The sequence below is a fragment of the Zea mays genome, chromosome 3 (assembly GCF_902167145.1).
Source record: "Zea mays cultivar B73 chromosome 3, Zm-B73-REFERENCE-NAM-5.0, whole genome shotgun sequence".
NCBI classification, from domain to species: domain Eukaryota; kingdom Viridiplantae; phylum Streptophyta; class Magnoliopsida; order Poales; family Poaceae; genus Zea; species Zea mays.
The window spans coordinates 61,334,576-61,350,501 of record NC_050098.1 but is presented as its reverse complement, the minus strand read 5'-3'; the positions used below and the strand labels follow the sequence as shown (position 1 = coordinate 61,350,501).

The following is a 15,926-nucleotide window of genomic DNA, read 5'->3' as shown; positions in this document are numbered from 1 at the left end:
GGCAACGGCTATTTCGGCGCCAACGGCTACCTGCAGCGCATTAAATGCGCGCCAGCGCGTGCAGAAGTAAGGCACGCCCATACTGGCGCACCGGACACTCTACAGTACATGTCCGGTGCGCCACCGGACATACAGGCGGGCCCAGAAGACAGTGCTCCAACGGTCGAATCCCAACGGCTTTGGTGACGTGGCTGGCGCACCGGATATGTCCGGTGTACACCGGACTGTCCGGTGCACCATACGACAGTCAGCCCCACCAAACGGCTAGTTTGGTGGTTGGGGCTATAAATACCCCCAACCACCCACCATTCATTGCATCCAAGTTTTCCACTTCTCAACCACTTACAAGAGCTAGGCATTCAATTCTAGACACACCAAAGAGATCAAATCCTCTCCAATTCCACACAAGGCTTTAGTGATTAGCGAGAGAGATTTGCCGTGTTCTTTTGAGCTCTTGCGCTTGGATTGCTTCTTTTCTTTCTCACTTGTTCTTGTGATCAAAACTCCATTGTAATCAAGGCAAGAGGCACCAATTGTGTGGTGGCCCTTGCGGGGAAGTTTTGTTCTGGGTTTTGATTTAAGAAGAGAAGCTCACTCGGTCGGAGGGACCGTTTGAGAGAGGGAAAGGGTTGAAAGAGACCCAGTCTTTGTGACCACCTCAACGGGGAGTAGGTTTGCGAGAACCGAACCTCGGTAAAACAAATCCTTGTGTCACACTCCTTATTTGCTTGAGATTTGTTTTGCACTCTCTCTCGCGGACTCGTTTTTATTTCTAACGCTAACCCGGCTTGTAGTTGTGTTTATATTTGTAAATTTCAGTTTCGCCCTATTCACCCCCCTCTAGGCGACTATCAGTTAGGAGGGAGCGTGGCATACCATGTGAATGCAGTTCCTGTTAAAGATAATGAAAATAAACGTACACGGAATGCTTCGGTGTCGGCCAATTCTCCTAACTGTGCTAAGAACTGGTCTATGTGCTCACACGTGCTCTCTTCTTGGTCACCCGAAAACTTTGCGAATTCAGGTATTCTGGTCCCTTGTGGGTATGGGAGCCGATCAAACTGGCTATCATAAGGTCTCCGATATGACTGCCCCCCGGAGACTATACTCACTCCGAGCTTATCTCGGAACGCCCCAGCTATTTCCTCCCTTACTATATCGATGGCGGTCGGTGGGAGACCACTGGCTCTTTGATCCAATATGGGTGAGTTTGTTTGGATGTTGGTATGTTGTTTTCCTCCCCATTGGTTTGGGTTTTGCAGCGCGTTAATGCATGCCCTATGAGGTTCATAGGACTGGTCATTCCTTTCTGGCCTTCTAGGGGCCGGAAAATACTCACTCTCATGGGTTTGATAGATTATATTATGGTGCTGGTGTGTCATATGGTGAGATAGGGAGTCTAGCTGGGACGGATACGGAGTTGGATATCCATCCTCCTTAAAAAACTTTGTGCCGGATCGTCCGGTTAAATACGCGGACCGTCCGGCCCCGTGCGCGGACTGTCCGGCCATGTGGCCGGACCGTCCGACATTATATTCGGACTGTCTGGCGCCATACGCAGATGGTCCGAATGGCTATCTAGGGTTTGCACAGCATGTGGCGGCTTGGGTGCAGGTCTCGGTAATTCGCTTCTAAAAATGGGATCGACCGCCGCTGGCACGGACGGTCTGCGCCTAGGTGCGGACGGTCCGGACATGCGCAGATCGGCAAATTTATCGCCGATGTGTGTGGGAGGCTGTCGTTGCGTAGGGTACATGTCCATCGGCATCCCATAAAGGGGTTGTGACTGGTCGTGAGAACCTGTAGCCAATGAATTATGTGTGTATTCCCTCAATTCAACCTCGTGCGAAGGAAGATTTGCCATAGTAGACTTATCAAGCACACGTACTAGCCTTTTATGATCATTTTGTATATCCCCTACGATACGTTGTAACTGTTCTCGCTGTTCGTCTACGTAAGCTTTAAGAGATTGAAGTTCGTTGGTGCTACTTACATTGGGGGTAATCGTAGTAGGTCGGAGCGAAGCCAGATCTGTCGCCCATTGCCGAACGACTTTGTTGTTCCTGTCCACTTTGAAGTCGGCTAGGAACTTCGCCTTTGCTTCTTGGATCAGCTGCTCCTGGCGCTCCTCGAACATGAGCTGTTCTTCAGTCGGCAAGGTTTCCCATGTCGGTGTGATGATATTGCTGGTGAAAACTTCAGAGCTATCCTTTGAACCGGCCATTGAGGGCCGATTTGATGTGTCTATATTCGCTTTCCCCAGCGGAGCCGCCAAAAAGTATGTTGACACCTTTTCGGAGCGCCAAACACTCAACAAGAACCGTGGCGGTGCTCTCTGGTTAGGCGCGGACGGTCCGCGCCCTGGGGGCCGGACGGTCCGCGCGTACGCAGGGGCGGCGGAAGTCGCCGGCGGCGGCCTGGATCTCGCTCCCGGGAGCGACCCCGTCGGGGAGGAGAGATCCTAGGTGATGTCTAGGCTCGGGCCGGCCGACCTACACTCCTCTAATCGGCGTAGAGTCGAAGAGAGGCGGAGAATTTGGGGATCGAGAGGCTAAATTAGAACTAGACTAAGACTACTCCTAATTGTACTGAAAATAAATGTGAAATAGAAGTTGTATTGATTCGATTGATTATTACAAATCGGCTGTATACCTCTCTATTTATAGAGGAGGGGGACTGGACCCTTTACAAACTAATTTCCGAGCGAATCCCGTGAATTTAGCTAACAACCGTAGCACAAAACTCGGAACCCTAATCTGTTCTGCGCAGGCGCGGACCGTCCGAACCACAGGCGCGGACCGTTCGGACCGCGGATCGTCCGGCCTCCGGGCCGGACCGTCCGCCGACTCACTTTGGTTCCAAACAATATCATAAACCTAGTTTGAAGCCAAAAGTTTTAACTTTTAAGTAGTAGTGAACCCTATCTAGAGCTTTTAGTTAAGGACTTTTATGACGTGGGGCAGGCTGAATATCATAAACCTAGTTTGGAACTTTTGGTGATACTCCTTCTGTACCAAAATATAATTCATTTTATACTAATTATACATTTATTAAATATGAATGTAGTTTACATACATATCTATATTTATTATCATTTAATGATAGAAAAAAGTAGGCTAAAAAGAACTATATTTTAGAACAGAGGGAGTACATTGTAGTAGCTGCAGAAAGATTAACAATACTGTTGTGTTCATTCAATCAAGTTGTCTTTGGCTATTTGGATTCTATCAAGTTGTCTTTGGCTATTTGGTGGCTAAGGTATCAAAACAAACAGCACCTCAGTTTCAGGTACTGGTTACCGAAAACAATGGCTACGTCAAGTTTAGTAGGGACGAATGGATGATTCAACAAGCTTGGGTTAAAGACATCTCCCGCTGGGTTTTGGTTTACAAGAACTACCAAGATGGTCTGGTTGAAACAGTTTAACAACAATAGTGCCAGATTCATCAGCTGCTGCAGCATTGAGAATCATCAGCCAAAAAAACAACACAATGTCCTGACCAAACACACATAGCGCATATGGCAAATCCAAGCATAATCCAATACAACAAAGGTGTAACCATAATATGAAAAGAACATGATAGTGTCAGAGTTTGGTTTGCACGAAGTACGAACAAGACATACAATGGTTAGGGCTGCAACAGCGCTCCCAAACAGCTCAAATAATAGCAGGTACTTTTTTCTGTGTACATGAGAGCACAAACTTCGAATATGTTTTTGCTCTCTTCTTTCAACCACCGGTATCACCCAGGGTAGTTCCCATCAGTGGTAGCTCAGCAAAAAAAACCAATGAGCAGACACCGAGGAAATGAATGGATGGGTATCTAATATAAACCTATACTAATGTACAGCTGAGGAGTCTGTGCCTTAGTTAATTCTCCATCTGTAGTATCCATTGTGCGTCTGCAGTAGAAAGAACAACATGAGCTTCACAGCTTCACCCCAGCATGTGGCTTGGCCACCCGGCGTGAGCACCTGGTCCTCTTCTTGGACAGGCAGCAAGCACAGCCTTGGAGAAGCTCAAGGTCCTCATCGCAGGTAAGAATAGAAGCCAGCTCGGGGTTCTCCAGCAACATTTTTGAGGTCAGGAAACCAGCAATAGTCCATGTCTGATAAGATCGGGATTGCTTCCCTACGAACCTCCCAGACCGGGTGTCATAGTATTCTGGCCACTTGTCATCTGAGAGTCTCTCCTCGGCCACAGCAATGGCTCTCCGGGCCAATTCTGGTCTGCCCATTTTTATGCAGGCCAATGTGAACTATGTGAACAGCAACAAGGAAGTCAGGAATGATCTACAAGCACGAAAATGGACAAGAAATTTCAAATCATTGGTGTTGATATTTACCTGCCACAATAAGGTTGGCCAAGATCCACCATTATGATATGACCATGGGCTGCACATGCACAAAGTGGACACATGTCAACTATTGATGTAATGTTTACAAAAGCGAAGTTTAACCTTAAAAAAAGAAATAGATAGAAAACCACAGAAGGGAGATATGAAAAACCGAAAGATATGAAATAACAAAACGAAAGATTGACTCTTCAAGCAAGGATGCTTACGTATTTTTAGGATCACTGCCAGTAATAATGCGCCATTCATCATCTTCCATTGCAGGGAAGCATATCTTCAGGGGCATGTTTGCTACAAGATCATCCCATTTTTCTTCAATAAGGCTAAGAATTCCCTCAGCTTGTTTTGGAGTAGTTAGAGACGAAGCTATGGCCCAAAGGTTGCCAAGAGAGAAGAACCTAAAATCCATGTGAGCTGGCTGCAGATTCCCTATAAGGTAACCTCCTTTCTCAGGAATCCAGTCAACAAGCCAGGAAGGGATTTGCTCAGGGTAAATGTTGAATTTGTTAGTGGCGTCATGGGAGTATTCTTCTGTCTTGTATCTGTATATCTCATTTATCTTCTTCATGTCAACCCAGTAATATTCTCTTATGTGAAAGGACAACGCACTGAGCCTGTTGTTAATGGCACGGATGAGATTTTTCGATCCATTGTTCACAACAAGCATTTCTCGTGAACATCGTAGAGCGGAGTAGAACAAAGCCTGTGTAATAGAAAGAACTTGTAAGTACAGGTCTTCAGCTAATATGCCAATTAGATCTGAGTCTAGAAGAATAGCACAAATGTTTTCTTTTGTTATAAATTAAATTAGTCATGCAGAAGAAAACAAATGCTCCCTACATGACAGCATATTTTTCCTATTGTTGAATAACATTCTAGATCATTATTCCAGGATTTAATGAATTAAGTCATAAATAATTAAACTCAACTTACTTGGATTTCAAGAGGATGCCCATGTATTCCCATCCTCCTGTCTATCATGCATGATCCATCTGTAACTAGTAATGTTGGGAACATGTCAAACCCATCAGCCAAACACAAACTCAGTATCAATTGAATTCCTGTCTGCACATCAACTCTTTCTAGCAAAGCATTGTCGCCTGTTATCTTGCAGTAAGCCCTCAACAAAATAATCCACCACAGTCCTGAAAAAGATAAATAGGATTGAAGTAGCAGAACAAAGATGCATGACAACAGTAACTTCAAAACGAATTCTTACATGCAGCTTATGCAGGAGCAACTGAGCAAGATACATACCAGAATCCACAGGAGCTACACGGCCAATGGCTGCCTCGCCAAAGTCAGGGTCCAAGACCTCCTCAAATCCTTCATTGTTCTCATCAAGTGGTACGGTCCTAATCTTGAAGCTAGCTGGCATCAATCCTTGCCCAGGGCTGTAACAATCAACAGTTTTCTCCCAGCTCTAATCATAAAAGAGAGGATCAATCAGTGACCAGCTCAAGAAAAACATCACACAAACAAGCCACCAGAGAGGAGTTCATCAAACACAAAATCCTTGTTTATTCAGTTTAACAAAAAAAATATTAGTGTTGTGTTGCCTCTTAGTAGTATAGATCAGTGTTCTTAAGGCGCCTAGGCGAGCAAGTGCACCAGACAACCGCCTTAGCGCCTAGGCGGCGCCTAGGCAGGTAAGACGAGCAAGGCGGCCAGTTTTGCCCGAGCGCCTGGACGCCTAGGCGACACCTTAAGAACACTGGTATAGGTCTTGTTACTGGTATAGGTCTTGTTACATGGTCATAGTCTGTTTGAATCAACTTTTACAGTCTTAAAAAAAAGAAAACATTTCACATTCCTTTCATCATTTTAGCATTGATTATTGCAATCTATCTAGTTGAACAAAAGAATTACAATTGAAAAAGGCGAGAAATAAACGGCCAGAAATGGTAACAAAAATACTTCAGCTAGAACTAAAAGAATTACAATCTATATAGTATTTTTATGATAATTGCAAAGTATAGTATTGTAAAACCATAGTTTTGACAAACATGGTTGCCTGTTTACTTCCAATCACAACTCCGCGAAAACAAAATCTTGCCGTACACGCCATTGACACTGTTGCTAACTAAATACTTCAGCTAGAACTAAATTCTTCTGGAATTTTAATTTTTGACCAGACGAGGAACTAGTAAGCAGGATCGGGATCAGCTCACCTGAAGCTGGAGGGTGTGGAGGAGGAAGTTGCGGACGATCTCGGTCTCGCCGCGCATGAGGAAGGCGAGCGCGGAGGGCACGAAGTCCCTGATGAAGACCTGGTCGTAGTTGAGCATCTCCGTGCACTCGGGGTCCTCCGCCGCCACCGTCCCCACGGGCTCGCCGCAGTAGCTGACGACCGCCCTCCGCAGCAGCCTCCACGCCTCCCTCTCTGTCTCCGTCTCCTCCCTCAAGGGGACGGCCGGCGCCACGGCCTCATCGGTCTGCAGCGCTGCCGCGTCCTCCTCCTCCTTGGAGGGCGGGGTCTCAAGCGGGAACGAGTCGGGAAAGAGGACGCGGTCGAAGAAAGGAAGGTTGCCGGAAACGGCAGCGCGGGGGTCGGAGGGGACGGGGGCTGGTACAGGGGTGGGAGGAGTGCCCGGGCCGGCCTGCGACTGCGACGCCGCGGAGACGAGGAAGGGGAGGCGCCGGCCGTACGGGGGGTGGTGCGGGTGGGGCAATCTGGGGAAGAGCGAGGTCGCGGTGCCCGCCGCCGTCTTTGACGCCGCGGCGGCGGAGGCGGACGAGATGAGGCGGCTGCAGCACGGCCTCACTGCTACGGCGGCGAGCCCCATCGGGGTTTGACCATTCATATGGCAAGCTCCGGCGAAGGGCACGGGCGCGCGGCGGAGAAACCTTGAGGGATCTACACGCAAGAAACAGGCAAAGCTAACTTGTGCCAAATATTTGGTCCACGAGTGCTCGTTCTGCGGAAGTGCGAAGGGCCGGTTCGGTTTGGGTTAGGTGGGGACTGGGGAGCATAAGGCAGAGGAGAGCTGGGAGGGAGCCAGGCTTTTTTTTATAGGGGCTGTTTGATTTCCTTTTCTCGGAGCCTGGCCACCGTGGCTTGTATATTTGAGGAGGCAGGCTCCTTTTAGGCAGGTCCAGCATGTGCAATACTGACAGCAAGAGCCTTTCTTTGGTGGGTTATTGACTTGTTGGAGCTTCTACAAATCAGATATAATTTATGTTTGGCTGCATTTATGAGTATATAAAAGTGATATAAATAAAATTAATATTTAAATTTATATAACAAGTGTGATCAAGTTTTGTTCCTACCATGTTAAAAACATAAAAGCAAAATCAGTTTGATAATTAAATATCTTAACTAAAAGATATATAATAAAAGAACGAGTTTAAAGTCACCCGCTTTCTATGGGCCTATGGCACACCAGGCTAGAGAGCCTCGCTTGCATCTGTTTTCCCAGGTCAATGATAGTGTACATGTAACCAACCACATAAAAATGCTAATAATGTTATATACCGCCGGCGAGGTCTAAAATGTTGCAAGCAAAAGCAACCAGACAGCTCATAAAAGATCGCGCGGTAGCTGGTGGGGTCCACCTTGGATTTAAAGGTCACGTTTCTGAAGTTTTTTCCCTGCATGCAGCATGCCCATTGGCTAAATGGAGAAATGGTGGTCATTGTCCTTCTTTTGGCTGTAGGGCTGGATGAAATTACCATCGTGAAAATCGTGTTTGGGTAATGTATTTTTCTCATGCTTAGAAATTCATGGTATAATTTTAAATTAGCACCGTGTATATCTTTTATTTACTATATTAAATCATCAGTTTCAACGGTCGTCCCGTGTCAATATTTTTTAAAAAAATCCTACATTTCTTTATAATCAACCCGCAATTTTATAATCTCTTCTATACTGCTATAATAGGAGAGTTTATGTAAAAAAATAAGGTGAAATTATGTATAATTGAGTGTTCTAAACCTTGTTGTTGGCACTATATTCACCTAATCAATAGAAAACATATATTTTGTGCTTTATTAAAACAAAATTTATCGTATGTTATATATATATATATATATATAGTTTATATATTTGAAGCCCTGGCCTCTTTCTAACTAAAGAAAGCCCTGACCACAGAACAGCCGACCAGGTGCGCCTGCACGCACCGCACGGGTCCGACCTCCATATTGTGCATGTGTAACCCCCACGCGCACACACACAAAATCCACCCATCGAATTGTTATCACACCCAGCCACAAAAACCTAACCGCTCTCCATCCCACATCCGTCGTCGCCATTCCTCCGCACGCATCGCAGAACCCGCCCTCGCTGTCTCCATGCACGCCCTCGCCGCCACTCATCCTCCTATCCCCATTCACCTCATCTCCCCCTCGGACGACGCAAGGGGTGGTCGCCGATCCCTCCCTCCCAGACATCAAGAATGGTGTCGTGCCCTGGGTCCAAGAAGGGGCAGGGTGCTGGAGGAGTGATGAGCTGCTCGATGGCGATGCGCGGACGACGAGGAAGGGCCCCTGATGCAGCGAGAACGAGAAGGTCGTGTTCATCAGCATCGTGGTAAGTAGATCCTGCACATTCACTCTGTATGGTTGCTTTTTGTTTACGTTTTTTTCTTGTCTTGTTGGATAGATCGAGCTTCTTCGTGTTAGGAGTCTTCAAGTCTCTAGGTATTGAATTAAAGAACAGGTTCAACTTTGCTTTGTTGGGAGTCCTAGTGGGGAGATATGCTAGCAGGTAATGGCTCAGCTTGGATCATAACACTGACTGGAATTCATTTGTGGCCAGGTCCATGCGTGGTTATTGTGTGGAAATTTTCATGACAAGAAAGCTAATATAAAGGGGATTTACTTGCCTAGTCCAGATCTGCCAGCTTTCCTTGATATGGTTTACTGAAAGATCTGACGTGCCTTGTCAAACATGGTCCCAACTTTTCCTTGCGAAATTTACGAGTTGGCATTGTATCAATTGGAAATCCTTTTTGTATAGAGGGCATCACAATGAAACTAATCTGTGTCTTGGACTTGGCATGTTCCTTTATTTTGGTGAACTTAGAGCTAGGAATATTTTCTGTGCGAACCGGGACACTGTTTAAGGTCATTTCAATTAGTTTTTTGTAGCCCGCTTTAGATTTACTTAGTTTGTTATTGTTTCCTTTGTTAGAAGATAGAATTCCTCTAATTTTAATTACTAGATTTTACATTTATTTTTAGAATTTTAGAAATTTGTATGGCTAACTAACACCTATGTAGCAAGTGTTACAGAGATGTTAGTAACCCATTTTTTGTTGCCGCTAGCTTGTAGTCTTTTTGATACTCCAAAAGTTATTTTTACCTCTACCATGTTAGTTGCTGGTATTTTATCTGTCAAAGCTTAGCTCGGGTTTCAATTGTATGTAGTCCTGTAATTTGCAACCAATTACAAACCCTGGCAAAAAGGATGTTCATGTAACACTACTTATTTATTTCATAATATGTCTTCTAGTTGCATACTAGACTTATTTGTGTTTCTAGTTGTATACTAGATAAATCAAACAGATTTTTTGAATAAATCTTACCTTTAGTTGTGCTTGCAAATCTCGTATCTCCTTTGCAAATAAGCCGAAATCTTGGTACAAGACTAGGATTGCTGTTGAACCATATTTTGTCTTGACATTCTATTTCTTCTGCATTATTTACTGTAGCATATGTCCAGTAAGCTTTATGTCTCACAAATTAGACAAATTGGGGTTATCTACATGTACACTTTGTGTTTTGTTTTTGATCCAGTCTTGAATGTTCTACGGCAAGCAAAATTTATGACCTGATCAACTATGTAAGGAGTCCATCAGTGATAATATAAGAAGGGAGGACCTACAATTCTGATGAAAAAGGTTTGATCATGAGTTTTATTTCATTACATATATAAATTGGGTGACAAAGTTAATTCAGTAACCAGGACATAGTGAAATAATTACGCTTACCTATTATAATTTTAATAGTATATCAAGCCATCAAGTTTTTACAGTCTATTTATTAGAACTGAATCATAATTGGTTTGCGCTACTTTCAATTTACAATATTTACAACTAGCATTACAAATACTGAAAATACAGTTGTAGTTACAACCTTGTCTCCATTATGCGTGTGCGCATATACATTGCTACCTCTACATTTTGCATTTGAGTGAAGTGATATGTGGTAAATTAAATAACTGCAATTTATACGACACTGTTTGTTGCTATATCATGCATCTAGTAATAATGTTTGTACTAATGTATTCATCATCCATGACACCACGACAATTTTCAGTTCTTAGGTTGGAATAGCAATCTTGTTTGAGGAATGGTCTTGCTTTCTTGCTGATGACTAGCTCCAAATTTTTTTCCCACTGTAGACAAGCCTAAGGATACAACCAGGTGGTGTTATGGATTCACGACCTTATTTCTTTCTGTGAGATCTTTAGAAATCTTTCAGGGAATGGAATGCATATGGGGCTTTTCTTCCATGTTAAATGGCAGTGGCTCTGTCATATCTTTCTACCATCCACTATTCGGAGCTTGATGTGGAGGGTGACGAAGAGTCGGTCTCGTAGTAGACCACCTTCTTCATCTTCTTCTTCTTGTCACCTCTCCGATGCGACTTGATGGAGGAAGAGGATTTCTCCTTATGCTTGTTACCGAACTCCCTTGAAAGAGTCCTCCCCGAGCTTGCGGCCTTTTCGCCTGTCATGATCTCCCTCTTGGCGTGATCTCCAGACATCACCTTGAGTTGGTTAGACTCTTAATGAAGCACTGGCTCCGATACTAATTAAAAGTCGCCTAGAGGGGGTGAATAGGTGAAACCTAAAATTTATAAACTTAAACTTGCACTAAGGCCGGGGTTAGCGTTAGAATTAAATACGAGTGCGAAAGATAGTTCTCCTTGCTTAGAGTTGCTCAATCAATGCGGATGACCTTTAGGAGCAAACTTAAATCAGTATGAGCAAGGGAACTTTTAGAGAGGGAAAAACAAATCAAGTGAAGATTAACAAGTGAACACGATGATTTGTTTTACCGAGGTTCGGTTCCAAAGAACCTAGTCCTGTTGAGGAGGCCATAGAGGCCGGGTCTATTTCAACCCTTTCCCTCTCTCAATCGGTCACTTAATCGGTTGAGTGCTTCTTCTTAATCTCACGGGTCACTAAGACCCCTCAAGGATCACCACACAATTTGGTGTGTCTTGCTTGCTTTACAATTCACTTAGAAGGTTGAGAAAGAGATGAAGAAAGCACGATTGTGAAAACCAAGCAACAAGAGCGACAAATAACATACGGGTCACACTCTCTCAAGTCACTAATGATCACTTGTCTAAATTATGAAACTTTGAGAGGTTGAAAGCTTTGAGTGTGTCTTGGAGTGGATTGCTAGCTCTTGTATTGAATGTAAAGCAGTCGCGGACGGTCCGGTCGTGCACCCCGGACGGTCCGCGAGGACGCTAAAAATACATTTTACCGAACCCGTCACCTTCGGGGTTTTCTGGTTTTTCACCGACCGGACGGTCCGCGCCTGAGGCCGGACGGTCCGAGCTTGGTCTCGGACGAAGCTCGCTTCTCCATCGGACGGTCCGTAGTGTATGCATGTGTTTTTGCAGTGTTCCTATCCGTGGGTCATCTTGGTGTCGCGGACGGTCCACCGCAAGGGCCCGGACGGTCCGTGCTTAGGTGTTTTTCCAAAAAGCTTCTCCTGTCCGGAATAATCTACGGTATTCCGGACAGTCGATTTTAGAATAGTTGAAGATGGACTTATGCACCTAAGAAATGATCAACTAGGCAAACTGGTTAGTCCATAAGGTTTGTGATGGTCGTCAAACACCAAAATTGATTATAGGAAATGTTGAGACCATTTCCCTTTCAGATGTGACATTCATTTCTGTACCATGAGTCATCATATGTGTGAGACTTGTTCCTAGCACACATTTGATTCGCGCCCGTAAATCCGGGTGTGACACAAGGACCTCGCCTTCGGCTCGGGAGTGGTGTTCGCTCCGATAGCCTGACCAAAACCAAAATTAAAATATCCCAACGACTCCATCTCTTTCACACATTGCTAAGAAGTCTTCAACCGGCCCAGATTGTAATTTGAACGGCCCGGTCCACCAGAGCGACTTCCCCAACCTGAAGATGAGGCGATACCCGACCCGGCCATCGAGTGGCGTCAGCACCCCCACTACTCTATGCCGATTGCGGTGATGCCATTGCCTAGCTATCACCATTGGGAACGGGTGCACGGCGGCATATTAGTGCCGACGGTGAACATTAGTCTTGACACAGGCCAGTGCGGAGCTCAACGCTAGTCTCGTCGTCGGTAGCGCATCAATAGGATGGTGGCGATCGAGCAACGACGGTGGAGGAGCAACGACTACATTGAAAAAGGCGTGCAGCAAAGAAAAGTGTTGTTGCTAGCAGCAATTTATCCACTCTACCACACAAGCATTGTAGCCTCGATTTTCCAACAGTCACATCCAGTGGCCCCGTTAAGGCGGTTCACTAGATGTACAATTGTGACATTCGTCCCTTTTTTAGGAAAATACTTTAGGATTGGCCCATCAGGATGAATCGGTCCCTCGAGGGGTATTGTTGGGATGAATGTCGAACAGGCCTTTGGACAGAAACATGAAGTCTTCGCCAACCACCTCAACTAACTGTAGCACTGTAGCTGACCAGAGAATTCACTTGACAATGACTTCATTGACATCGGCCATCGGTCAGTGAAGACGAGGGCTCGGGAGTCCTCGACCACTACAAGGGACGAGATGTCCGGAACTGAAGCCTTCTAAATGAGCCATCTCGATAAGGGCCGGTAGGAGATGCGAAGGCTCGTCTGGACGAAGGCAGCGAATGCAGAAGACGTACCTATCTTGGTCGTGGACACGCAATGATGCTATGTGGGGCCCACCTGTCAATGTAATCAGTGGGTATAATTGTGTGTACACGTAACTAGTGGGGGCTGCGGCACTGTAATTACCTCGTTGTACAGTACATGTTGTAAAAATGTGGTCGCTGACTGGGGGCAGTAATGTACTTTGGGCCACCTATCCGGCTACCCCGGACCGACCTATAAAGCCCCCATCTTGTAGCGGAATGATACATACATAACGAGATGCTACATTTCCCTACCTACCGTCTTGTCGTGCACCTGAGGTGTCTTTTGTCTCTGAGTGTTTAGGCCCACCTGGCCACCTGTTAATACCCAACAATCAGCTCTAGTAGCGCGCTTCGTTTGAGAGCCTTAGCCGAAGCTTCTTCCTCTTTATGTTTGACATGTATTAATATCCTTCAGCGAGCATAGATTAGCTAGTCCTAAAAAAATCGTAGAATGTTTAGTGTTAGTCAACTTTGAGGACCTTCAGCGGAGATATCTCCCAACATTTAGACTATTATATCTAAATATATAATAAAATCTATATATTAAAAAGTTAAAATGTCTCAAGATTTAGACTAGGAGAGTGTTATTACCATATATGATAGCCTCCTTCCACTACCGGAATCCGGCTCTTGGTCGAGTGCCACTCTCGGCGAACAAAGACTCTCGGCACAGACCTTGTTTGCTGATGGCGGAACACTCGGTATAGAAAGACATTCAGCAAAGGAGGCTTTGTCAAGTGCCAAGCTCTCGGCGAAATGCGACGCTTGTCAAATAGCCGTTAGGAGCCGTCTATTGTTGACGGTCATTAACTTTGCTGAGTGTCAATCATTGACACTCGGCAAAATATCTTCTTTGTCAAGGGTCACATAGCAAACGCTCGATAAAAATATACTTTACCGAGTGTCTTCACTTGACACTCGGCAAAAAATATTTGTTTTTTTCACCAAACTTTTTGTGGTGTTTTTCTACAGTATATAGACATACATGTTCAATTTTGGCATAACTATCAAAGTGTTTGCTACAACTATTAGATTTAGTTTGTTTAATTGAATTTATTTAGATAATTTAGATTTGAACTATAAATTACTCGAAAAATAGAAAATAGTAAATGTAAAAATAATATTTATGTTATTTACCATGTGTGTGAGTAGGGACCAAAAGGTCTTGCATACCTACGAAAAGGTGAATGGGTCTACCAAACCTTTTTTAAAAGGTCTAGCGTGTGAGCCTTGCAGTTAGATAAGGTCGGTGAAAGGTGGTCGGTGGGTGACAGGGATTCTCACGTGACTTGTGAGTTCTCAATTCATTTTCCCTTCAAAACATCCAGAGCCTTTTCTATAAATAAATGTTGTAGACTGTATAATTTTCAACCTTAGAAGGTGCGCAGCAGGTTCCTCTGTACTCCAAGCCTAGGTATAGGTGCATGCGCGACATTCTGGTATAAGCGTCAATGAATCTGAATTTTAATAAATATATATGATACTAATATTTATATTATATAACAAATATTACTATATAAATTGTGGAATATATCAATATAATGAATATCTTTTAAGATAAAATAAGGATAATGTTTTTGTAATTTAGTTATATTAAAAATATAGCATGTATACTTTTGCTGAATCTTTAGAACCTAATAAAATGTATTGTACGTCAATGAGTTTTGTTCAAAATAAAAACTAAATTTAGTACAAGTTAACTTTATAAGTATATATAAAAAATAGTTTCATATATTAAATTTATTTTGTAACTATATTACTATTATCTCAAGCTCACCTTTTCTTTATCTTATCCCTAATAGAAGGGTCCACCAGATATAGTGTAAGGGCATGTACAGTGGTGTTTAATGTAGAGACTCTTGAGATGTTTAAATGGGGTATTTGCAAAAAAATCACGGAGTTGTCTCTCCGCGAAGAGACGTCTCTGACTCGTAACCCCAGTAACAACAGACGTCTCACTTCCCACTGTACGAATTCGTCGTATGTTCTACCAATCCGATGTTCTACAAACGCATTTACTTCTATGTTTATTAATATACTACATTTATAGACACTCTATTGTATAATAAAGTCTCTTAGTTGTCTCTTATGCTTGGAGAACCATTTTGGTGTCTCTCCAGTATACATGCCCTAACCCGAAAACTAAACAAGCTACTAGGGTAAATTGATACGACAACTCAAACAATTACACAAGTAGAAATATAGAATTGTAAGCATAGGTGTAGGGAGATCAAACAAGTGCGGGCAAATGATACAATAATTTATCTGAAAGTTCGGTTGCTCGACAACTTATTTCCTATTGAAGCGGATTCTATTAGATCACAACGAGCACACAACCTTGGCCCAACAACATGGGCACTAGAGTGGAACTAGTGGATCATAAGAAACTTTCCCGAGCCTAGATGATTCCACTGAAATAACACTTTGCGAGCCTCCCAAGGGAATGAGCATAGAGCCCCCCATAACCCTTCAATCGGAGTAACCACACAATAACCTTATGGTGCTTGATGATCCCACAAGTTTCAAGCTATCTAGATGATGGCAATCACTAATGTAACAACATAATTCCAAGCCACAACAACTATTATGCTATAAGATGCAACTCTCAATGCAATGCACTAAAGGCCTCTCAATCTCACTCAAAGTTAATCCTAGCCAGGAAGGAGTGATAGAGGTTTGCTTTAGCTCTAATGGGATATATTCACTTAAAAGAATGGCCA

At 44.0% G+C, this 15,926-nt stretch overlaps 1 protein-coding gene and 1 long non-coding RNA gene across 2 annotated transcripts; one reads left to right on the top strand and one right to left on the bottom strand.

The window, feature by feature from the left end:
- Window positions 1–3,518: 3,518 nt before the first annotated feature.
- Window positions 3,519–7,889, bottom strand: LOC103650144 (neutral/alkaline invertase 1, mitochondrial). Its single transcript, XM_008675791.2, has 6 exons — window positions 6,527–7,889; window positions 5,613–5,778; window positions 5,289–5,500; window positions 4,565–5,058; window positions 4,347–4,395; window positions 3,519–4,259 (listed from the first exon to the last, which is right to left on the bottom strand). Exons 1-6 carry the CDS (start codon window positions 7,157–7,159, stop codon window positions 3,930–3,932), a joined length of 1,884 nt encoding a protein of 627 aa, XP_008674013.1. The 5' UTR covers window positions 7,160–7,889; the 3' UTR covers window positions 3,519–3,929.
- A 522-nt stretch (window positions 7,890–8,411) lies between these two features.
- LOC103650143 (uncharacterized) lies at window positions 8,412–14,225 on the top strand. Its single transcript, XR_002268359.2, has 3 exons — window positions 8,412–8,883; window positions 8,956–8,993; window positions 9,112–14,225. It is a non-coding gene; the product is annotated as an uncharacterized lncRNA (long non-coding RNA).
- Window positions 14,226–15,926: the final 1,701 nt, after the last annotated feature.